We start from the raw sequence: 24348 nt of genomic DNA, 5'->3' as shown, positions 1-24348 counted from the left end.
GTGTGTCTGTCTGTCTGCCTGTGTCTGTGTGTATGAGTGAGCGAGAGCGAGAGGTGGTAAGAGAGTTTTTGTGTGAGTGTCTGTGTTTGTGTGTGTGCACGTGCGTGTGTGCACAGGTGATTGCTTCCCTTTAGGCAGTCCAGGCCTCAATGTTTGGGGAACTTTATAGCTTGAGCCACTTTGTGAGGCCTAATGAGACACAGGCCTGCTGGGACACGGCCCTGTCTGGCCAGGCCAGGCTGAGGGAGATTGTTCCAGAAAAGGCTAGTCAGACAAATCACCCCAGACACGCTTACTGGATAATTTGTACTTTAGCCTGCTATGGTCCTTGGTCTGTTTTTTTTTGTATCAAAAGGGAAACAGCAGTTTCCTTTTTCATTCAGGGCTTCATAAGTGCTTCACAGGCGTGTCCTCATTTCCTTTTAGATTAGATTAGATTCAACTTTATTGTCATTGTGCAGAGTACAAGTACAAAGACAACAAAATGCAGTTTGCGTCTAACCAGAAGTGCAAAAAAAGTGCAATGTGATATACAAAGTATAGTGGTGCATAGACAGGACAGGAAATATAGTGCAGTGTAGACAGTAGTATACAGTTGGGGGGAGTCGGAGGAGAGCGATGGAGAGATGGAAAAGGACGAGTGTGGGGGTGCTGAAAGGAGAAGTGTGAAGGAAGGAGAGATAAATAAGTCATGATCTCCCTGCAGCTCCTTACTCATCACTCTCTTTCTCTCTCTCTCTCTTTCTTTCTTTCATTCTTTTTTTCTTTCTTTCTTTCTCTCTCTCTCTGTTCTCTCTCTGTTCTCTTCTTGAGCTGCCTTTGCCCCAGAGAGGCGTACTAACCCTTGCCAGGCGTTCTTTATAATTAAGAGCCTGCTCTCTACTGGTCAGTCCAGTTAAAAAAAAAAAAAAAAACATAAATTGAGGGAAAAAAATCTCTCACACTCACCCCTTTTCTCTCTCATCTCATCTCATCTCCTCCTGCCTTCCTCTCTGTAGGGAAGATCTCAGATGACATCAGCTTGAGTCTGGCTCAGAGCTGCAGTCAAGACCAAGGTAAACACACACACACACACACACACACACACACACAGGTAGCCCCCCCCCCCCTGTACTTCTCCTACATTGTCAGTCTTTATTTGTCGAAGTCTCTCTGTCTGTGTGCCTGTCTTTGCTCTTCCAGTTTTCTGTAGTCCATCTGTTTCCCCAGTCTAGTTTATCTGATTATCATTCTTCCAGCCTGCCTGCCTGTCTTCCAGCTTGTCTGTCTGCCTGTCTGTCTGTTTTCCACCTTCACACCATCCTCTCATGTGATTCCCACCTTTCTTTTTTTGACCTCTTTACTTCTCTTTCAATGGCCTCTCGTATCGGGCAACTCCACAGTAATCCACTGTGACACTTAATGCGGTGATGCCTAACGCAAGCGTATGCAACCCCAGCAGTCCTGTCTGTTAAGAGTCTCTCTCTGCCTAAGGAGCAGAGTAATGGGCTCGTTTATCACCTCCAACAGCACTGTTGAGCACTGCACAGAGCAAGGCCAGTCCAAGGGATGCTTTGAAATGGCCTGCTGGCAATTAGTTTGGAATGGAACTGGATGTTCTTGTCTTTACCAATATCAGACTTTTTTGTAGTATTTTCCGTTTAAAAGCAGCTTGTGGCCTAACAGGCTGTGATGTATGAATGAAAGGTCATTGATCTCTCTTGTAATGTTTGTTCTTCTGAGTCTCTGCTCTTGTTCCTAACGATTCTTCCATCTTTCCATCTTTCACTCTCTCTCTCTGTCTCCTTCCCTCTCCCCTCTCTTTCTCTCAATCTCTCTCAGATCTGATGTCGGACCCAAAGATGTACTGCCTGGTCTCCAACGGCTCCTTCTCCTCCATGCAGCCCTCCACGTCCCTGTGTCCGGCCGACCTGGTCCGCGACGTCTCGTCCGACCCTTCCAGTGCCACCTCGCGCCACCCCTTCTCCCAGTCGCTGTCGTCCTGCGACACGGAGCTGGCCACCTCACATCCCCACGCTCACCATCACCACCACCACCATCAGCACCCGCACCAACACCACCACCCTCCGTCCGTGTCCTCCCAGTCGTTTCGGAAGGACTCGCGGCCCCGGCTCCCCAGGACGTCCAGCTCGGCCGGCTCGGCCTTCCTGGCGCCGGACGCCTCCCTGCCCGACCCGTTTGGGCTGTACCCACCTACTCACCGAGGGGGGCTGGACCCGGTTCGGGAGATGGAGGGGGGCGTTCGGGTGGGCGTGGCCCGAGCGACGGGGCTAGGGGGAGGAGGGGAGGTGGACCTGTCGGCGGTGGCGGTGGCGGTGGCGTCCACGTCGGGCGTGTCGGACTGCTGCCGGCACCAGGACCGGCGCTGGCTGGCCCGCTCGGTGTCCCGCGAGGCTGGCGAGGGCGTGTCGTCGGGGCCGGGCCCGAGCGGACTGTACCGTGGCGGCGACGGGGCCTGCGGGTGCGCGTGCTCGTCGGGCAGCAAGCGCAGCGCCGACAGCCTGCGGAGTCTGAGCACACGCAGCAGCGGCTCCACCGAGAGCTACTGCAGCGGCACGGAGCGCGACAGCAACAGCACGGTCAGCAGCTTCCACAGCGAGCGCACCAGCTCCACGCACGTGGAGAGCCTGCTCTCCCTGGCGGCCGCCGCCGTCGCCACCACCACCACCACCACCACCACCGACGGACACGGTCACGTGCATGGCCACGGGCGCACCAGCAGCCTGGGCAGCGGCAGCTCCAGCTCGCGGAACCTAGCCAGCCTGGCATCGGCGTCGGGCGAAGCCAACAAGAACCCACACGCCAACCAGCTCGTCCGCGGCAGTACGCCGGCGGCTGACGGCAACAACAACACCGCCGACACGGACTCCTCGTCCGCCCTGGCGCCGCCGCCTCCTCCGGAGAGCACCGACTCGCCCTCCTGCGGCTGCCAGCAGGACGAGCCTGGCACGGCAGTGGGCGCCAGGACCAGCGCCGACGGAGCAGCTGGCACCCAGGATTCCGTGGGCAGAGCTGAGCAGGACGAGGACGCCGGGGACAACCGGCAGCAGCGGCCAGCGGCCCAGCGGGGGGCGACCTCCACCGCCTCCTCGGCCGCCAGCCGGAGCCACAGCAGCGGCGGCGGCGCTCCGGGCAGCCGGCCCCGACGCCACGGCAGCAAGAAGCGGGCCAGCAGCTTTGACGCCAGCCGCCACCGTGACTACGCCAACCTGCGCGGACTGGCCAAGCCCCACAGCGCCGTGTTCAGCGGCAGAGGGGACGCCGGGGAGGGGGGCGCGGGGAACGGCGCGGGGCTCGGGGCGGGCGGAGAGGAGGATTCGAGTGACCAGAGCGAGCTGAGCTGCGGCTCCAGTCTGCACTCGTCCCACCAGCTGAGCACCGACTCGTCCTCGTCCTCCTCGCGCACGTCCCGCTCGGCCCGCGCCTCTCCCGAGGGACGATATGCCGCGCTGAAGGCCCGGCACGCGCGGCCGCACGGCAAACTCGGCGATGTCTTCGCCGGCGAGTCCGCCACCGGCATCGCCGGCCGGGAGAGAGAACGAGAGCGGGAGCGGGCGGGCAAGCGACGTGCCTCCCGACGGACCCCCAGCACGGGCAGCGCCAAGACGCACGCCCGCGTGCTCAGCCTGGACAGCGGTACGGCCGCCGCCTGCCTTAACGAGCTCAACGAGCTTAACGAGCTCAACGAGCCCCAGCGGTTGGGGGCCCCCTGCAGCGCCGGGGGCCCGCGGCCCCTCACCACCTCCAAGTCGGACCTGGAGGCCAAGGAAGGGGAGGTGCTGGACGCGGTGTGCCTCATGGGCCGGGCCTCACAGCTGGAGTCCGTCACGCGCTCCCGCAACAGCCTTCCCCCACACACCCTCGTCGGAGTGGAGGGCCTCGAGGCCGCCATCAGGGGTGAGTCCACACACACACACACACACACACACACACACACACACACACATTGAGGACACAGGACAGTCAGACACATACACGCACACACACAGAAGACACAGGACAGTCACACACACATAAGTTCAATCATATTAGCACACATGCATATACACAGTGTAGTCCATATGCACATGACAATCAGTCAATGTTGGTGATCATTTAAACAGATTACGGAGTGCCATGACATAAGTTACCTAATAAGCTTTAACAGTTTGAAATAGCACCGAATAATCAATTTATTGTACACCATGACACTCATAGAAGAGTTGTGTGCCACACCCATTATAAGCACACACTTTGCACATGCCAAGGCTCCAACATTTCATAGCCATTGGCAGGTTATGCTACTGAAAGAATGAACCAATGAATGCAAGCCTTAAAGTGTTTAGGCACCTTGCCTGAATTCAGCCTTGAGCTGGTATGCTTAAGATTTTAAAATAGGCGTCCTCATAAATGTCTGGTAACTTCAAGCACAGACATTTCTATTGCTTTAAGCCCTGTGAATGACGAATCAGTCTTATATAGATGAATCAGTCGAATCAGTCTTATATAGATGGAGAAGATGGTTCTCATAGAACTCAAAGCTTTGTGAGAAGGACAAAGAACTGGCACTGTTGCCATCCCAGTAAGACCAGACCACTAGCACCAGCACTACCACTTCTATGTTCTCCGCAGGAGGACTTATGTAGTTGCAGTAGGAAGGGTTGCACTCTCGATTGTGTTTGTGCTCAATCAGTTGGAATCTGTGTAGAGGTGCTGTTCCCCTGTGGCCCACTGGGGTCTGTGTAGAGGTGCTGTTTACTGTTCTGGGGTCTGTGTAGAGGTGTCTGTTTACTGTTCTGGGGTCTGTGTAGAGGTGCTGTTTACTGTTCTGGGGTCTGTGTAAAGGTGCTGTTTACTGTTCTGGGGTCTGTGTAAAGGTGCTGTTTACTGTTCTGGGGTCTGTGTAGAGGTGCTGTTTACTGTTCTGGGGTCTGTGTAGAGGTGTCTGTTTACTGTTCTGGGGTCTGTGTAGAGGTGCTGTTTACTGTTCTGGGGTCTGTGTAGAGGTGCTGTTTACTGTTCTGGGGTCTGTGTAGAGGTGCTGTTTACTGTTCTGGGGTCTGTGTGTTCTGGGGTCTGTGTAGAGGTGGTGTTTACTGTTCTGGGGTCTGTGTAGAGGTACTCTGTTTACTGGTCTGGGGTCTGTGTAGAGGTGGTGTGTACTGTCACATCCTGCACTTTTCTGATGTTGCCTCCTAATGCTGGATGACTAACTGTGGACATGAGACACATCAAACCCTTGGACTTACTGAGTCACTGTATTGTAATAGTTTTTATTTGTGATAGTATTGTATTGGCCACTAGACTGATACAACTGCGTGCTATCAGCTGTGAAAAATACCCTTACAATTGTTTTCCCTGTAAATTGATGGGATTTAGCCAACTTGTTTGCCTTGCCTGGCAAATTTTCTTTAAATGAGTCACTGAGAAAAGCCTCCACCTCAGCAGTACATTTTAAGCTACGCATGCTCTTACTGGGACCTGGGAACTGGGAATTCCACCAGTGAATCCTCTGGTTGAAGTGGCTTTCCCAACACGGGCCCAAATATCAAACCCCTCCCAGTCCTCTCCTCCAGGGCCATCGCCACATATAGTTGCTGTGCTGTGCTGTGCCGTGTCAAGGGCTCTGGTGCCAGCTGATTTCCCCAAGGTAGGGCTGGGCACAGATGCCCCTCCAGCGGCAGACTCCACCGCCCATGTAACCCCCTCACCTCCCCCTCAACCCCCTTCTCTCTGCCCTGGCAGTGCCAGCCTGTGATCTCATCTCCCTGGCATGGTTCAGTAAGGAAACGCTAATGGCTTGACGTATGACTCCTTCCCCCATACCCCCACCTCCTGCGGTAATGCACTTTGGCACATGGGCTCTGGGCTCTTGGCTGGTGGCTGGGGTTCGCTGGTCCGATAATAAAGCTCTGAGCGCTTCTCTCCTGGCGCTGTGGTTGCGTGTCGGACGGGGCGTTTGTTAATAGATTAGGTTTGTCGAGCGTTTCCTCCTCGCTCTAGCCTCAGCGCTCGACTCTGCTGCCCTCGCTTGGCTCGCGGCTGAGACGTGGCAGGAGATGGCAGGAGCCCGCCGGAGTTGGCACGCCCGGCCCTGTGCACGCAGCGGGTACAGTTTGTGTGGCAGTGTTTTTCTGTGTACTGCTGGCAAGAGCTGCTGCCAACCCCATACCCACTCCCCACACCCCCCAAAGATTTATTTGTGCTCTTGGCAAGAGGGATCAGGAGAGACTTTAATAAAGCTAAGAATGCAAATATTATTCCAAATTGAACTGGGATGTAGTGACTATGGAGCCTAATTAGCGCTGGGATGATTGTTGGTTTAGTAGTAAGAGATATTGCCACGGGGTTGATTAAACTAATTTTTCAATGTCTAATTTCTCCCAAGATCTTGAGTTTGGATAAAGACATCTGCTGAACGAGCTCATGAAAAATAATAGACATTCACGTGTGTTGAGTTTTTTTTAAGGATTGCCTTTAGGAAATCCAAGGAGTGTGTTTGTGTTGGGCGGGGTTCAGGTAAATAAACAACTCCAACACACACACACACACACACGTCATCATCCACCCCCCCAATACACACACAAACAACCCCAACACATACACACATACACACACACACACACACACACACACACACACACACACACACACACACACACACACACACACACACACACACGTCACCATCACTATCTTGGTTGGATGTGACTGTTTGTTTGGGTCTTTTTGTTGGGAAGGGGAGTGGGATGCTTAGTGATCAGCCAGGATTAACGGTGTTGTTTGGCAGTCCTCTACTGGAAGTCTGTTGAGTCGTTTTAGGTGATGCTACCTTTTAGCAAATAGTTGATGAAAAATCGTTTTATACATTTGTGATTAAAGCTTGATGCATATCAAGGAGTCAAAGAAGAGGGCTGTCTTGAGTATTGAGCAAAATACTGATTGTTACCATTCTGGACTTTGGCTGGTCAGTAACCTGATTGGCTGGTCACTAACCTGATTGACATCTGTAGACTGATAATTCATATCATATTTCACAAGCTCATCCACACCCCTTGGCAGACATCTAATGTATCAAAAAGACACCACATTCAGGAGGGGATACTATTAGTAGTCTGTTAAGTTAGTAAAGCCCAGGGCTTGTCGGATCAGAATATCTTATTAATCCTGTCTAGAAAAAAATGTGTATTACAGCAGGTGACTTGATATTTTGTTACGGGAGAAATGGACATTCATGACATTCCATTATGGTTGCAGTGAATGGTTATTGATTGAAATCTGGACCTTGGATTGTGCAGTAAGGCTACAGTTTCACATTCTTATGTCAAGGTTTGGATGTTACATAACCAGAACTCTCAGGCTTCAGAAAAGTTTTCTGACGGTAATCTTAAGGTGAAAATCCGGTCCTTGGTTCTTGTACACCCTGACAAGAATTCGGGGCATTAGATCTGTATTTCCATAACGTGGAAATGTTGAAGTCCTACAGCCTTAGTAAGGATGTTCATCTCATTACCAAAAAGAGAGAAATTATTCTGTATAGTATGGGTATGGGGTTCTCAAACTTTTTACGTCTTTTTACAAATTTCCAAGCCCCATCAGCCCAGTAAAATGGTCAATGGTAACATTCAAATATTATTATAGTAATGTTAAAATGTTATTTTCACATTTTGGTTCCATGTTACATTCCCTGTCTCAGTCCCCTGGATCTGGTGTTGTTTGTATAGGCCTGTTTATGACTCCTATGTTTGTGTGGCTATTTTGTTTTGAATGTATGGTCTTCCTTGTCAAAAAAGATAGGCATTGGGCTTGATATAGATAGGCACAAAAGACACATGTCCTCCTGTTGGTCACGCCCAACCGGTCATGTCTCTATTCCCCACTAGTGGGGCCTGCCCCACACTTAGACTACCACTGGTATATGTGATCAGTATTGCACAATTCTGTTTGTTATAAGCCATAGAAGAACTTGTAGATGAACTTGTTTTGTAAGAGAAGCCATGAGTCGGTCACTGTACCGTACCTATGGATGCGGTGGACAGTTCCAGCACTACAGCCCTCTCTCTCGACACCACAGCAGCGCCCGGCAGCGAGGAGGCCGTAACATTCCGGCGTGAGCGTAGCACGTTCCGTCGGCAGGCCGTGCGGCGGCGCCACAACGCGGGGAGTAACCCCACCCCTCCCGCCTCCCTCATCGGATCCCCCCTCAGGTATGATTGGCCCCCATGCCAGACACAAAATGGCGGGGCTTCATTTCAGCATGCAACCGACCGCCCCCTCCCATCCTCTCCCCCCACCCTCAACCCCCCCCCCCCCCACTCACTGCGTTTCTGTATCCCAACACTGACCCCAATGACCCCCCCCCCCCCCCCACTCCGTTGTCTTTGGTTTTCTTTTTTGGCTTGTCATTTTTCTGCAATTTATCGGGTTGCATGGAGCGTTCATTTCCCACTTTATGTGGCCACAACTGATCTATAATCGCTTAATAGATGGTGTGGCCGGACTAATGTGCCACCAGGTGTATAAACCGCTAGCACGTTGCATGGTGTTACCTCTCTTTGTTTTCCTTTGGTTTGCTTGGTGAACTGGCATGCATTTGGGATCCCTTTTTGAGCTTTCTTTGGTGCATTCTGTTTCCTCTTCTCATGTTCTGTCTCCTCCATGTCAAGACTCTTCCAGTTGGTCCTGGCAGATTTGTGCCATTTGGTTGCTTCCTCTCCGCTAATAGCCAACTCAAGGCACATGGGCTTGATACAAGAGCAATTTAATCAGCAATAAAAAATCAAGCAATTTTCATGAAATTGTCAAGCAAAGTCATAACAAATTTTGCACAGTATTTCACAACTTCAGATATTTAGATTTATTGTTACTTGCAGTCTTTATCTTTATCTAAGACTAATGTGGCAGTACAAATATCTTCTGTCATGCCAATACAACAATTTGAGTCAAATGTAATTTACTGAGTAACCTATGACCATTTGGCCACTTGGTCAGAGGTGAGTAAAGGTTATCTGTGGTTGTTGGCTAGTGTGCCCCAGAGGACAAACAGCAGAAACCCATAAGCCTTTGGTGATCTCCCTTCACCCTAGCCCGCCTACCGCCCTACGACCTACCTGTCCAGCTGTCTATTTATCCGTCTATGTATCTATCTCTTTCTTTCTTTCTTTCTTTCTTTCTTTCTTTCTTTCTTTCTTTCTTTCATCTGTTCTTTCTTCTTCTGATCTTTATTTTTCTCATTCTCTCTCTCTCTGTCTCTCTCTCTCTTTCAATCTCTCTCTTTCTGAGGGTACAGTGCCCATTTTTATTGAGCGTCTCAGGCCTCTCAAATGGGTCATATCCATATCTCACATCTTGTCTCATCTCTCCACTTCTAGTTCTGCTTTTCTCTGCTCATTTGCTCTCCCCTATTATCGCTGTCTTGTTATCAGTTTGGCCTAGAGGTGACAGGCTGAGACTGTACAGGATCAAAAAGGATCAAAAAATCTCGAACCTGTTCTCTGCTTTCTCTCTCTCTCCCTCTTTCTCTCTCTCTCTCCCTCTATTCTCCATCTTTCTCTTCTTCTTTCGCCTCCTCCACGTTCCTATCCCTCCTGTCCTTGTTCTCTCCACCTCTGTTTCTGTACGATGACTGATCGTGTGCCCCAGTTGCTGCCCATGTGACACAGTAGATCACCTGGCCGACAGGTATTGCTGACTTTACCAAAAACACAGCCATGATCTTAAAACCACTCTTCTGGGGGGGGCCAGTGTCAATAGGGCCCATCCCACCAGAGGGCCTTACCAGTGTCAATAGGGCCCTCAATCTAACACCACACGCTGCTCTTCAACTACCTCAGAGATCTGCAAAGAGCTATTTGTGAAGGGTGCAAATTGCACAAACTACATGGGCAAGGGCAGCAGTCACGTTACTTTACTTTACATATCCACACATTCACTTTACTTTACTTTACTTTACTTATCCACACAGTCACTTTACTTTACTATAGCAACTTCATCACTTCCCTTCTAATATGGAGCTGAAGTAATACACATTGAATTGCTAAAGACTGAGTGAGTCATGTGTGTAACTTTTAAGTGCTCTGACTGTTTATCCGCTCCGCTTCCCCCCCAGTACACAAACACATCACACACTAATCCCATGGCTATTGTAGCTACAGAAAATGGCCCAAAGGCAAGTTCGCTCACATTTGGCACTTCAGATCTCTCCCCAGAATGTGTGTTTGGTTAAACTTTAAACTCTAATTGAGAAGACATCCTTTAGGACATAGACGACATTGAAAGGGGAGAAAAGTTACAGTTCTGTTTTGCAGCTTTGGCAAACTTCCAATGTTCTTCCAACCCCCCTCTAGAAGGTCGTATTTACAAAACCACAGAATCAGCCAAACCACAAAAATGCTAAGCAAAGAGGCCAGGCTGCCATGGGTCGATAGGGCCCCCTTGTCCATGCCAAACCTGACAGAAGTAATCCCCTTCATTACAGCTGTGTATCCTCATCCAAAAAGTCCCACCACACTTCCTATTAAGCGTTAAAGAAATCAATTCCTGAGTTCCTTTACCATAGTCTTTGTCTTTGTACATATTTGGATATACAGAGTCACTTCTTCAGATGTAACAAAAATAAATGATCACCACTCCAAAACCTGCCAATGGAGCGAACCCTTCTCTATACCTGTGAAGTGAGTCCCTGCATTGCATCCTGGGAGAAGTGCAGTTCCACTTCCCCTATCTCCCCCACCATCCTGTCCTGATGCCACCCTTGCATGTTAGTCTGATGTCACAATAGGAGATGGGGATCTGCGCTGGCTAATATGACCTAGCAGGTAGTACCTGAGATACGTCACACACACACACACACACACACACACACACACACACACACACACACACACGCACACACACACACACACACACACACACACACACACACACACACATACAATTCATAAACAAGGGACAGATCATCTTGCACACTCATGACATTCCTTGTTGAGTCTGCCACCATTTGTATTCCTACGTCATTAGTTGATTTGTGAACATTCTTTGATCTGTTCATTTTATCCCCAAAGGCTCCACTCTGGGTTTTTCATTTGTACCCGATGCTTTGAACGCCACTCTGGGTTTTCATTTTTACCTAGATACGTTTAGCCTCCTGAGAGCCATCAAATGGCCTGAGATGGCCTAGCCCAGTGGTCCCCAAACTTTTTCTTCCGAGGGCCAGCTCACTATGCCTGGCTCTAAGAGGGGGCCAGAGACTCGGAGTATGTTAGTAACCATAAATAGCTTAGTGCTGTGAACAACAGCAGTCTACCTTAGTTGAATATTCTATTACATTTAAGCATAGGCTACTGCAATTTAATACCATTGTTAGCTGTGTTTATATTGCAATCATGCCATATCAGTGTAAAATGTAGCTAAAATGAAATAATACTAATAAAAAAAATAGCATTCCCAAAAGTATTAGCAGGGAGTCCCAAATGTGTATTTTATTCAAAATGTGTGAACTCTGAACTCTGTGTCTTTGCATACAGCTCAAGTTGTGAACATGCAATATCCTACAAATAATTTGAAGTTCTCAAACTATGAGAGTTTTATAAAGTGCTGGCAAAAACATCTGAAATGACCACTTTCACTCACCTGATGAGAACTTTGTGAATTTGTATGAACATTTGAATGAGTGAATAAAAAATAGAAATAATTATCCCAGAAAGTCCCAGAAATATGACTTGGCCCCAGCCGTGGCGCGGCTGGCTGGGGCGCCTGCGCCGTGCGCCGGCGACCCGGGTTCGGTTCCCGCCCCGTGGTCCTTTCCGGGTCCCGCCCTGGCTCTCTCTCCCACTTGCTTCCTGTCATTCTCTGCTGTCCTGTGGATTGGAGGCATGGAAGGCCAAAAAAAAAAAAAAAAAAAAAAAATATGACTTGAATAGAAGTTAGTTAGTTATTAACAATTAATTGATAAACTTGTAGAATACTTTGAGCATTGATGCAGTCAGCATAGGCCTCTTATATTGTTTGCAGGTAGGCCTACATTTCATTCCGTTTTCGATGGCAAACACGAAACAGCGCCAAAACAACCACCAGTGGACAAAAATAGTATTACATGTGTACTGTTAAGAATCGCCATAGAGAATGAATGGGGGAAATTACGGAGGTTATAGTTTGACGATGTCGTACTCCTGTGCGGGCCAGATGCTATATACCACGGACATGTTTTGGGGGGCCACCCAAAATGAGGTGGCGGGCCGTATCCGGCCCCCGGGCCGTAGTTTGGGGACCACTGGCCTAGCCCGTTCAGGTTTACCAAAGGCGCCACTCTGGGGTTTTTATTTGTACCCAAATGCTCTTAACCTACTGAGAGCGCGTCAGATAACTTCATGTGAGAATTTAAGTTTTAAGTGCAGTTAAAAGATGCGCCACACTGTTATGAAGATTCACTGTATGGTGTTTCAATCTAGTCTTGGCCCTTAGGCATCAATCATTCTCCATGATTGTTATTATTGGTTAAAAAGTGCTACTAGCCCCTCCTCCTGGCAGGTTGAGGGTCCAATAAGCTTTAAGAATGTTAGAAGAAAATAGAAATGAATGTCTTTGATTAATCCTTTAAGGGTTTGTAGTGACTAATCAGTATAGGTTAGATAGTTGATAGTTGCGCCGATAGTTCAGTGCAGTATAAGAATACATCTCTCAATCCCTGTGTGTGACCAACTCAGAAGAGGCAAGGTATTCTGGCCCTCCGCTATTTTTGAAAAGTCCTGACTCAAGGCAAGTGATGAAATAAAGCACAGAGTGATCAAATGGCCTTAGATGGCCCTCTCCTGGTGGCCTGGTGGTGTTCAGGTTTACCTGGAGTTGCATTTTAAAGGGTTGACCCACCCACCACCCCCTTTACACTCAACCCCCTCACCCCCCAGGCCCGAGCTTAAAACAAAGGGACTTTCCATGGACCTTTCTGCTCCTCGCCAGTGACCAACACTTTCCTCTGACGAAACCCCAACTTAAAAAAAAACCCTCCAACTTCAAAACCCCTCTCCTCCCATCTTCACTCCTCTCCCTCTCTTCTTCTTCTTCCCCCCATCCTCCTCTTCTATTCTTCCCCTCCCCTCTCCTTCTCTCCTCTTCTCTCTCCCCCCTCCTCCTCTCCACTTCCCTTCCTCTCTTTCTTAGCATCCGTCCACCTCTCCTTCCTCTCCATCTCTTGACCTCTCATCTTTTCTCCTCTCCTCCTTGCCACCCCTCCACTTTTGCCTGTGGTCACCTCTCTCCTCTGACGAAACCTGACCCAACTCCTCCTCTCCTCTCCTTTCCGCTCTCCCTCTCCCTGCAGGAACTGCCTTGCGTTTTCCCTTCCCCTTCCCCTATCCGGTTTCTGCGCTCATTGTTGCAGTGTTGGCAGGGCTCTTTCTAGTGTGCTGTATGAAGTCTCCTCTCTTCCTCTCTCTCATATCTTCTCCAGTCGTTCTCGTTCACTTGCTCCCGATCCACATTACTCCACTTCCCTGAGGCCAGACTTATGTTTTGCCAAATAGAAGTCATATACTGTATGTGCAGTAGTTTCCCCATTTCAGCATAGAGTGTTGGTGTGCAGGTGTGTCCTTCTCCCCTTCTCTCCACATGCTGGAGTGCTGAACATTGACACCTTCACTTAAACATTACATTTCTCATCTCATGTCCACTCCTCTTAGTGTTCTCTAACTTGTCCTCAGTATCAAACTAGCTGTCTTGAGCTTAACCCACTTTGCCTCGATCCGTTTTCCTGTTTGTTGACCTTTTGCACCCTACTCAAGCGGCCTGTTGACCTTTTGCACCCTACTCGAGCTGCCTGTTGACCTTTTGCACCCTACTCGAGCTGCCTGTCCTCCTGTGTTTGTCCTCTCCTGTCTCCTCTGCGGTTCTGTATCTTGTATGTCTAACCTGCCATGACGAATGCCATATCTCACCCTAACCTTCGACTCCTTGTGTGTGCGCCATGTCACCTGTTTTACCCGTGTAATTGTACAAACACGTCTGTACCTAACCTGCCATGCCTGTGTGAGATTGTATACTTTACCTAACCTTCTATCGCAAACTCTGTGTCCTCTCTATCCTCAAACCCCCCCCACCCTAACTCCAACACACCCCCACCCCTCCAAAATCTCTTATTCAACCCCCCACCCTTTCCTCTGGCAGTCTCCAGGAGGCTCTCAGCCAGGCCTCCCAGCCATCTACTTCCCAGGTGAGAAGTCAGCCTTCCCGCACCCCGTCCCAGGTGACTGTGTTGAGCGCGAGCGCCTCCCTGCTGGCCAGGAACGGAAGCGCGCAGCTGGAATGTTCTCAGGACAAGGCCTCCACGGCAGGCAACACCAGCCTTCAGGACGAGTTCGGTGAGGGAGGGGGGACTGCAGGGTGGTTGGGAGGGAAGGGTGCATGAGCAAAGCGTTTAGCATGAAGAACTGGCTCTGGTGATGGGTTCTTAATTCATTTGATTATTGCTGCAGAGCTATCTGACTAGTTGGCTCAGATATTTCTCCACTGTCTGAATGTGTGTTGTGGTTGTATTGATGCATAGGGGTCAGTGCAGAATGACTCTCTGGTTTATGCTTTGCTACAGAGTGTGGCCTGTGTGTGTGTGTATGTGTGGCTGAATGCGGTCAGTCTTCAGTTGTAATCAAATTACTTATACACATCAGCAGCTGTGATGGCAAGTTCCTGTTACACTGGGCCAGGGCACATCTGGGTATCATCAGACTGTTGTTTGTTGGATTATTTGCCTTGCGTTAAAAACTTGAACCTTTGCGTTATTTATTTGCATTAAAAACGTGAATATGCTGCATTGCACTGTTGGCCATTGCCTTGTTTTAGTCACAAACTCATGATACCTACACAAAGTTGGTGCCATAGGTTGGCTTTTGTTCTTCTGACATTCTTATCAAGGTCAGTGGTGACATTTCATCGAATGCCTTTAGGCTTGTTTGATGATGAATTGGAGGGAAGAATATAATATTGAGGTTACAGTATGCATGTAATCTGACCTGAATCAGCATTTTAAAGGTGACTGTGTGTGATTTTATAGTTTTTAGGTCACAGAACATGAACTGGCTGTATCTGGCATCTCTATGTCATATACATGATAAGGAGATATGTCTTAGAGTGGTGAGTGACTCACAGACCTAGTCAAACCAACCACAACGTTTTGTACTGAGGGAAGAGAGCCGCAACCAAAGACCAGTGGCAACCAGCCACTTATTGTCCACTTTCACTTAAACCTCACTCTGTTCAGGATGTTCATTTTTTTGGGCTTGGGAAAATGACCGCAGGTCGGACTCGGGTCCCAGTGGGCACTTGGAACCGTACATGGTATGGGCGCTTCAAATGTAAATCAGGTTTATTAGCCAAGTATACTTGCAAGGAATTTGTGCTCTGCATTTTACCCATCGCAACACACCCAGTGTAGACCCATTCAAACTCACACACACACACCCTCAGAGCAGTGAGCACACTAGGAGCACACATACACACCCGGAGCAGTGGGCAGCCCTTGATTCGGCGCCCGAGGAGCAGTTGGGGGTTAGGTGCCTTGCTCAAGAGCACCTCATCCGTGGATGTGGATGTGGGAGAGCGCTGTTCAGTTACTACCCCACCCACATTTTTCCTACCAGTCGGGGACCGAACTGGCCACCCTTCGGTCACAAGTCCGATTCCCTAACCAGTACGCCACGGATGCCCCGTTCTTCTTGTTCTCCTTGTTTAGACAGTGGAGCATAGGGCCACAGCGCCCCCAGGATGTTCACTTACGTATAAATAAAACAACCTGAGTGCGCTGAATACGATGCTCATGATTAACTTTATTTTGTTGATGTTGAAATACAAAGATTATGTGTGTAAGGGCCTCACAGTAAAAAAAAAAAAAGAAAGATAGATTAAATTAGATTAAAGGAAAGATTAACTAAAGGGGTCCAAGCAGTTTGGATGAAGGATCGGCTTATTTGTGTGGACCCCTAAATATACGAACATGCTATATAAGTTGTGTATAAATATGCTGGTAGTAGTAATAACCTGAATACATTTGCAGGATGTGCATAGTAAGTTGACATCAATGACTGCGTTCCACAGTAGAGCTTGGCTTGATGGGAAAAGCTTTTTCAGCAGTCAGCTGGTGGGAACATTCAGCATCTCTAGCTCCCTCTGGGGTCCTGCATGCCGGGACAAATGGAGTTCATACTGTAAGTTTTCTTTTCTGTCTCTTGTTTGTCAAGGCATCAAAATATTAGTCTCGTGGTTATTTAGGATTATGTCCTTACCGTATTGTGACGCTAAATTCATTCTTCATTCTTCAGTTCTTTCTTCTTCTTCTTGTGCTGAGTTCTTTCAAGCACATCCATCCGTAGATTTGCAAAATCCTGGCAGAATGTTTCCAGGTTGTTAGCTTTCCCTGACAAACTAATAGTTGTGACACTTGGGGTAGATCCTTTGTATCTGGTGGTCACCTGCACAGACAGGTTATGCGTTGGACTCCCTGCTGTAAGGACTCTTACCCATTCATCCACGGCATCAGACGGATCAAATAGCAACAAATGAAGCTTCTCCACTCTCATTATTTTGAAGAGAATGTTTGGGTTATTGCGTAGTTTCCTTTCTCTTGTTGCTTTGGTTCTTTTTTCGTCAGGGTTATACATATCCCTAACCACATTCTCATTGATGGCCGTTAAGTCAGTCATTTTTTAAGTCCGGAGAGCAACAAGTTACACAAAAACAAGGTTTTTTTTTTTTTTTTTTTTTGCAGACTCCCAACATTCTCTGACGTGCTGTGTTGCTATTTGTTGATCTCTGAAAGTATGCACCAGTGAAGGCATCACAAGGCGTGTTCCCCACATATTCATGCACAGACAACTTTAATTAAATTCTTTCTGGGTGATTCATAGTCCAAGGGCCAGATGTTGAAACTCCTCCACTGTTGGGTTTTTCCTAACTTCTGTTTCTGACCAGATTTGGCAATAACGAGTTGAAATCCACCCTGTGCCAACTGCCCATGCTACCTTTATCCTATGGCAGACCATTATATGGACCATTTTCAGGTGTGGGCCATTTCAGATTTTAAGCTAGATATTTATAGTACAGTGCTACACTCATGAGCATGCCCCCGGAGTGTAGCACTGTAGCTGCCTGGCAGCTATAGCTGTTGGCTGCAGCAACTCAAGCTAGGTTAAACTGATTGTGTTCGTTTTTATTCGTACCGACAGTACTCGGTGACCTCAAGAAACAGATCTATGTGAAAAACGCCGGAATTCTCCTTTAACTTCAGCCACAGAAATGTTCTTGTTTCAATTCCTGTATGGGTCTTTATTCAACCTTGAGGATTGGATTCCAGAGTCATACACTACTGATGTAGAATTTACTGTCATAATGGTCACTTGAGTTCATTGCACAACATTGCACAACAGTTAGATCCTTACTATTGATAACTATTAATTCTGATTGGGGCGAGAGACATTCCATGAGCCTCACATAAAATAATACTTCCTAATTCCAACACAGCTTGTGTCATGATGTGCCAATGTGGCTACATGACTTGGAGATTCACATTTGCTTTGTCTAAGGCAAGAATATCCTAGTTTTGTAACATTTCCTTCTCTCTCAGATGTTCACCATAGCTTTATCTGGACCAGCTGTCTGTTCATTAATAAATGACTGGTGCCTATTGATGGTAGGGGTTTAACTGTACAGTACACAAAAATCACGATTCGGTACGTACCTCGGTGTTGAAGTCACGGTTCGGTTAATTTTCGGTACAGTAAGCCTGAAAGTACTGCTAGCCTAACATTCACTAACAATATTGCTGATGCTCAACTCATAAGCTGGAATAGTATTTTGAAATGGTGTCATGCTTTTTGGCATTAATTAACTAAACTGACATAAGGTATATTTGTGTTGGAACTCGAATTTGAAATATGGTCCACACTGAAAAAGCGTACTCTTGATTAAGACTGGATTTCATACATTCGGGGCACATCTGTATTGAACTTAACATCCTGTACCTAAACGGTCCGGTACGAAAACGTGTACCTTTACTCCTCTAATTGGTGATGTAGTTGGCCATATCATTCTGTGAAATTTTTTCTTTCTTCACGTGGTGTTCTGGTTTGGACCACAGAACTATAAAGTGCATATCGGGACTGCCAGTGGGAACAACAGGTGTCTATCGGTGCTTCATACCACCACGCACTATCAACATGAGTTTGTACATGTAGATGATGTCAAAGTAGAAGAATGCACACAGCAGTGGCATTGTGTTGTGATGAGCGAGCTGAGCTGAGCGCTCTGAATGCGCTGCGTTTGGAGGGGAGTGCTTGGAGGGACTGACAGGTGAGCTGATGGGAGATGAGTCTGGCAGTTAGTCGGTGATGAGGCCATAAGTGATGACATCAACAGTGATCTGATGGAACAGTGATCTGATGGAACAGTCATCTAATGGCCAGCTTATTTGCCTGACTTGGCTGATGTGTTATATAAAAGATATTTGTTTGCTTGCGTGCGTGCGTGTGTGTGGACAGCTGGGTGGACCATTATGCTGTTAGGCTGTTTATATTGCAGTGTGTGTGTGTGTGTGCGTGCATGCATGTATTTTGTTTTAACTATGCACCTGATGACGATAGGTTTTACGTTTTTAAAACTTGAAATGAAGCTGTTAATAGTCATTTCCAGTGACATTTCCTTTTTCCTAAGCCACATAATTTTTCCACTCTTCAAGGCTGTATAGCCCAATGGACTGTAATGGACTTGGAAGTGATAAAGATCTGTGACTTTGTCCATTTGTGAGATTGTGTAAATGTGTCTCTCTTTCCAGGAAAGCTCACCCCTCCTCTCTATGAGGTCGGGGGCTGTGACATGTCCCTGGTGAACTTTGAACCTGCCACCCGTAGAGCCTCCAACAACATTTGGTAAGTGACCCCGTCCAGACCACCCCAAGAGACCCCTGTCCCCTGCCTAGCCTGATACCGCAGAGTGTGTCCTAAACTAGTTAACGAACGCAACGCAGTGTCTCATGCAGCTTACATAAACTACCCACAAATCCATTGTCCAAAATAAATAAATTTGATGTTCTGTCTGTGATCTTAATTCACCTGACCTTAACAAAGGCTGCAACAAACAAAGTTAATGTTTGGAAAGCTAGCAGAAGAGCAGATAAAGAGGAGGGAAGGTGAGAAAGTTAATGGTTAAATACAATAAAGGTGGGGCTAGAAAATGAGATGCTAACATGTATGAGTCAACATGGGGGCAAATGTGCCATTTTATGTACGAACACATGGGGTGATATGTTTATATGTTTTCTTTTAAACAATAATGTCAAATAATACTGTTTTTCTCATTTCCGTGTGCCATTCTATCTTATGCCATTGAGGGTTGAATAAATTAACATAACTATAATCATATGAACATAAATCTGTGCATTGGTAAAGAACATAAGTCCAGATATTGTGGTCAAAGTAGCAAATATTCAAAAACTTGTGCATGAAAAAATCTGCATATATGCTTTCTGGGTATGCCTTTGTGTGGCTATATTACCATGGTTCCCTGTGATCATGTAATGCATTCAGAGCAGCCTAGAGAGGTGGGAGGGGGTTGTGATGATTTTTGACAATTGAGCAGGGATAGAAGGTGGCATGGGGTGAGTAAAGGAGAAAAAACTGACTGGTTTGAATATTATTTACATGATCACATAAGTTAACAATAGTTTGTAGTAGCCTCGCTAGTTAAGCACTACCCTAGTTCAACTTAAAAAGAGCAAATGAAATGCTACAGGAGAGGAAGGGCGGAGAGAGAAGGCAGTGCGTAATTTCTCAATCTGTTCATCTGCTTTTAGAATTCCGTGATATTCTGCAACTTTTACATCCAGTAAGCGATGGCTCTGCAATCAAGTTTCCCTTCACTTAACTGAGATAATCATCTCACCTTTGCACTACCTTTCTCGGTCAGATATTTAGCATACCATTTAACCATTTAGCACACCATTTCCCAGTTTGTAATAAGGGATTATTTGGCACAGCAATGAGTAATGGCCAACTACTGTAGCCTAACAATTTATGTCTTGATATCGGGGGACACATTTTGAGCATTTTTGAAAAAATTCACTACTCTGATGAGGAGAAGTAGAACATTCTTAGTAACAGATGGAGCAGGGACCAGTGTAAATATCCCTAAAGCCAATTTGGCTTTTTGAGATATACAGGTGCATCTAAAAAAGGTAGAATATTGTGGAAAAGTGTGTTGGTTTAAGTTATAAACAAAACATGCTATAAACTTCCGGTTGTACTGTCTTCAGCCCTCTACGGTTTTAGTCTTGCGTAGGCCTATATAGGCTACTTTGCTCTTCTATAAATGAGCTATACGCCTAATAGGCTGAAGTGTGATTTATGCTATAATATATGAAATTGTATCAATTAGTTTCCGCGAAAAAATCACCATAAGTCATCATTTAGGGGGTTATTTTTCAAAATTGTCTTCTGGAGGGGGCATGCTCCCAAAATGTTTTGGGGGGTAACATTTCTAGCGACGCCCCTGCCTCAGTATTTGAAAAATCCTGACTACGGCCAAAATCATGTCTCAAGCTCAGTTTTGTGGTTTAATGTTAGCCATTTAATTAAAGGCCCTACAAGTGGAAAGAACAATAAAACACCATGCGTATGTGCATATTGTGCCATTTGGCAAGAAGTTAAATTTAGCCAATTCTACAGTATGACAGCTCAGTCACCTTTATGTCACCCAACTTCACATCTCTGCATTGCAAGCCTACTGGCCGGTAGCTCGTGATAACCGACCTGTCTGCATGCCATTGTAGGCAAGAAAGAGGCATAATCAGTCTTGAATGTGATAAAAGAGCGAGCCTTAACAGTAGTTTGAGTTCACATTTTCAGCAAATAATAGTTATTTCTCAAGTGATTTATTATTAGTTTATTTTATTTATTTAAAAAGAAATTGACTATTATTATTGACTCAGCCAGGTTAGATAGCAAGCAAAGTCTTCTTCCAGACAGGTGACACATTTTTAAACACAAAACGTATAGTATGTGTTTTCCTATAATTTCTTATCCTATTACGAAACACAATTTTGGTTGTTAATACCATCTCTTAATGTGATAAAAAAAAGTGTTCATATAATATGTAATTTGCCACCACTGTAAAATGTTTGACCTTGAAAGTGGTTGAAAAGTGCTTGAATTTGATCTTGGAATACGAACCTTCCACGAACGAACCTTGTACGAACCCTGAAGAAACACATTCCAAATGCAGTTGCACCTAAAGCAGAGCGTTTTTGTGTTGGATGAATGTTTGTTTGGTGGAGACCTAGATTAGGTTGAATTGGAAGAGAAGTTAATCAAACACTCTTGTCCACAGGGAAACAGATTCTCACCTCTCTAGTTCTACCTCAGTTCGCTTCTACCCCCATGACCTGGTAAGTGTGTGTGTGTGTGTGTGTGTGTGTGTGTGTGTGTGTGTGTGTGTGTGTGTGTGTGTGTGTGTGTGTGTGTGTGTGTGTGTGTGTGTGTGTGTGTGTGTGTGTGTGTGTGTGTGTGTGTGTGTGTGTGTGTGTGTGTGTGTGTGTGTGTGTGTGTGTGTGTGTGTGTGTGTGTGTGTGAGAGAGAGTGTGTTCTGTTCTGTTCTATGGAGAGTGGAGTTGTAGACATCCCCAGTGATGAGTCATGGCATTGTTTTCATATTCATCACTCTGTCTGAAATGGCATATTTTCAACAGGACACTTTAATGCAGAGCACTGTGAGCACTAAGTACACTTTAATGCAGAGTACTGTGGGCACTAAGTACACTTTAAAGCAGGGCACTGTGGGCACTAAGTGTGTGAATTTCAACAGAATAGTGTAGTCTCATATCCAACACCAACTCCGTGCACTTAATGGAAATGATGATCGCAACATTTAAATATAACTTTATTGGTGTCCTCTATTACTGTATCAAAACATGAACAGTTTATGTTATAGCTTGCTTGTACCTCTGTAAAGTGTGTTTTCCATTGCTGCTGCTTCAGCTTTCTCAATCACGTGTTTGAAAATGCCACCCCCCTTCCGCTATGTAGCCAAGACGGTGTCCGTTGAAGGCAAAAAGTGTCCAGCGTTCCACACTCAGCTTTTTGACCGTTATGACCGTTTGATCTGGTATTTTAAGTACAGCAGTATGCCATTTGAGACACCGTGAATGTATATGTAAGACATATTTCCTTCATCAGTCCATGTGTGGGTGTGTGTATATGTTACTGTGTGTTCTGACGTGTAACTGACATTCTGTGCGTGTGCGTGTGCGTGTGCGTGCGCGTGTGTGTGCGTGCGCGTGCGTGTGCGTGCGCGTGCGTGTGTGTGCGTGCGTGCGTGCGTGCGTGTGTGTGTGTGTGTGTGTGTGTGTGTGTGTTCAGATCCGTCTGAACCGGCTGCTAACGATGGACCCAGAGCTGCTGGAGCAGCAGGATGTTGACCTGAGTCCTGAGCTGCAGGAGGCCCCTCTGGGCACGCTCGACCCGGCTACGGCAGCCCACAAGGCCAAACAGTACTACCGCTTCTGGCTGCTGCCACACCTGTGGGTCGGCCTGCATTTCGACCGCCTCACACTGCTCGCGCTGTTTGACAGGTACACCACATACACACCACATACACACATTAGGTACAGCACACACACCACATACACACATTAGGTACACACCACATACACACATTAGGTACACATGCACACACCACATACACACCACATACACACATGGCACGGCACACACCCCACATTTTATTTAACTTTGAAAGGAAAACTCTCACATAGATCCCTGTTTCTTGAGGTCACAGTAATGTCAGTACAAAAAAAAAAACAATCGTAAACAATCATTGCTACCTAGCTCAAGTTGCTGCAGCGAACCGCTAGAGTAGCCAGGCAGCTACAGTGCTACACTCTGGTGGCATGATGCCCCCAGAGTGTAGCACTGTAGCTACCTGGCTACTCTAGCTGTTGGCTGCAGCAACTCAAGCTAGGTAGTTTTTTTTCCCACAGTACTCATGACCTCGAGAATGAGAGATCTATGTGAAAAATGCTGGAGTCCTTTAAGGTGAACTATATAAATGAACCATAGATACAGTACTTAAAGGTGATATAAATGAACCAGTAGTTTGTTCTACTGTAGTGCTTACACTGTTTGTTCATTCCTTTTCTTTCTTCTTTTTTTGTTATTTGTAATTTGTTTAAATTTATATTGTTTTGATACTTTTGTTGTGGCTCTTGTTGTTATGTTACTTTTTTAGTTGGAGGCCTCATATAAGCCAGTCTGGGTTTACTACCTCTTCCTGCACTGATTTCTTTTCATTGTGTCTTCTTTGACTCTCTGACTTTTTACAAGTGCTAAATAAAAAAAATAAAAAAATAGACCATAGATACAGTACTTTAAGGGAGCCAATTTGCATGCTTTTTTTGTGCATTGGAGCATTCTGATTGTTTGCTTTTTGTATCAGGAACCGAGAGGTCCTGGAGAACATTCTAGCGGTGGTGTTGGCGGTTCTTGTGGCCTTTCTGGGTTCTCTGCTTCTGGTCCAGGGGTTCTTCACAGACATTTGGGTTTTTCAGTTCTGCCTCGTCATTGCTAGCTGCCAGTACTCTCTGCTGAAGGTATATGTGCACACACACACACTCCCACACAAACACGCACACACAAACACATACACACTCTCCCACTCTCACAAGCACACACACAAAGACACATAGAAATACTCTTGCACACAACTGTCCAATATGCTGTTGGTTTTATGCAGTAGTAACAGATGTGCAGACACTTTTGTAATGGGCACACACACACTGAACACACTCTCCCCTGCATCTGCTATCTTGGGCTTCCCACTGTGAAATTCAACACATGAGTAAAAAAAACCACACAAACACACACACGCAATTAGTCCTACTCATGCGGACTCTGCTCTTTCTCTCGTCCTGTCACACTGCCTGTTCTCCGTAGTCTGTGTGTGTATGGGGCGGTCACTCTGCCTATTCTCCGTAGTCTGTGTGTGTGTGGGGCTTTTCATTTTGCCAGCTAAGGTTTCTTTTGTAACAGAGTGAGTTCTTCCAGATTGCTAACAATCTGTGGATATGTCAGTCTGTATGTTTTCTATATTTGATGTTGTAATGTTATGTGTTTTTAATGGTGCAATAATGGATGGGTTGAATATTATCTCTTGCACACACATACACGGGTCCATAACAGTCTTCTTTCTGCATTCTCTCTGTCTCAGAGTGTTCAGCCAGATTCTTCCTCACCTCGCCATGTAAGTACCACACCCAGACCTCCTCTGGTATCTCTCTCCTCTCTTTCTCTCACTCTCTCAGTACCCTCCCCCCTCCCCCTTTCACTCTGTTTTGCTGCC

The 24348-nt window shown here is 46.8% G+C and overlaps 1 protein-coding gene across 4 annotated transcripts in view; it reads left to right on the top strand.

The window, feature by feature from the left end:
- The window catches only part of pcnx1 (pecanex 1), a 62404-nt gene that overhangs the window by 14248 nt on the left and 23808 nt on the right, over positions 1-24348 (top strand). The window contains exons 5-13 of one of the 4 annotated variants that reach the window (XM_076299362.1): positions 999-1055; positions 1822-3897; positions 8057-8186; positions 14140-14333; positions 18794-18887; positions 21343-21400; positions 22371-22582; positions 23446-23599; positions 24217-24249. In XM_076299362.1, the coding sequence (XP_076155477.1) occupies positions 999-1055; positions 1822-3897; positions 8057-8186; positions 14140-14333; positions 18794-18887; positions 21343-21400; positions 22371-22582; positions 23446-23599; positions 24217-24249 (3008 nt within the window). Of the gene's footprint in view, positions 1-998; positions 1056-1821; positions 3898-8053; positions 8187-14139; positions 14334-18793; positions 18888-21342; positions 21401-22370; positions 22583-23445; positions 23600-24216; positions 24250-24348 lie in introns of all 4 variants that reach the window. The other 3 variants (XM_076299361.1, XM_076299363.1, XM_076299364.1) reach the window with 3 other exon arrangements.

Source organism: Alosa pseudoharengus, unplaced genomic scaffold (genome assembly GCF_046254945.1).
Source record: "Alosa pseudoharengus isolate Yale_2024_CS ecotype anadromous, Long Island Sound unplaced genomic scaffold, YU_APseudo_1.1 YU_APseudo_1.1_scf_22, whole genome shotgun sequence".
Taxonomy (NCBI): Eukaryota; Metazoa; Chordata; class Actinopteri; order Clupeiformes; family Clupeidae; genus Alosa; species Alosa pseudoharengus.
This window is presented reverse-complemented; position numbering and strand designations above follow the sequence as displayed.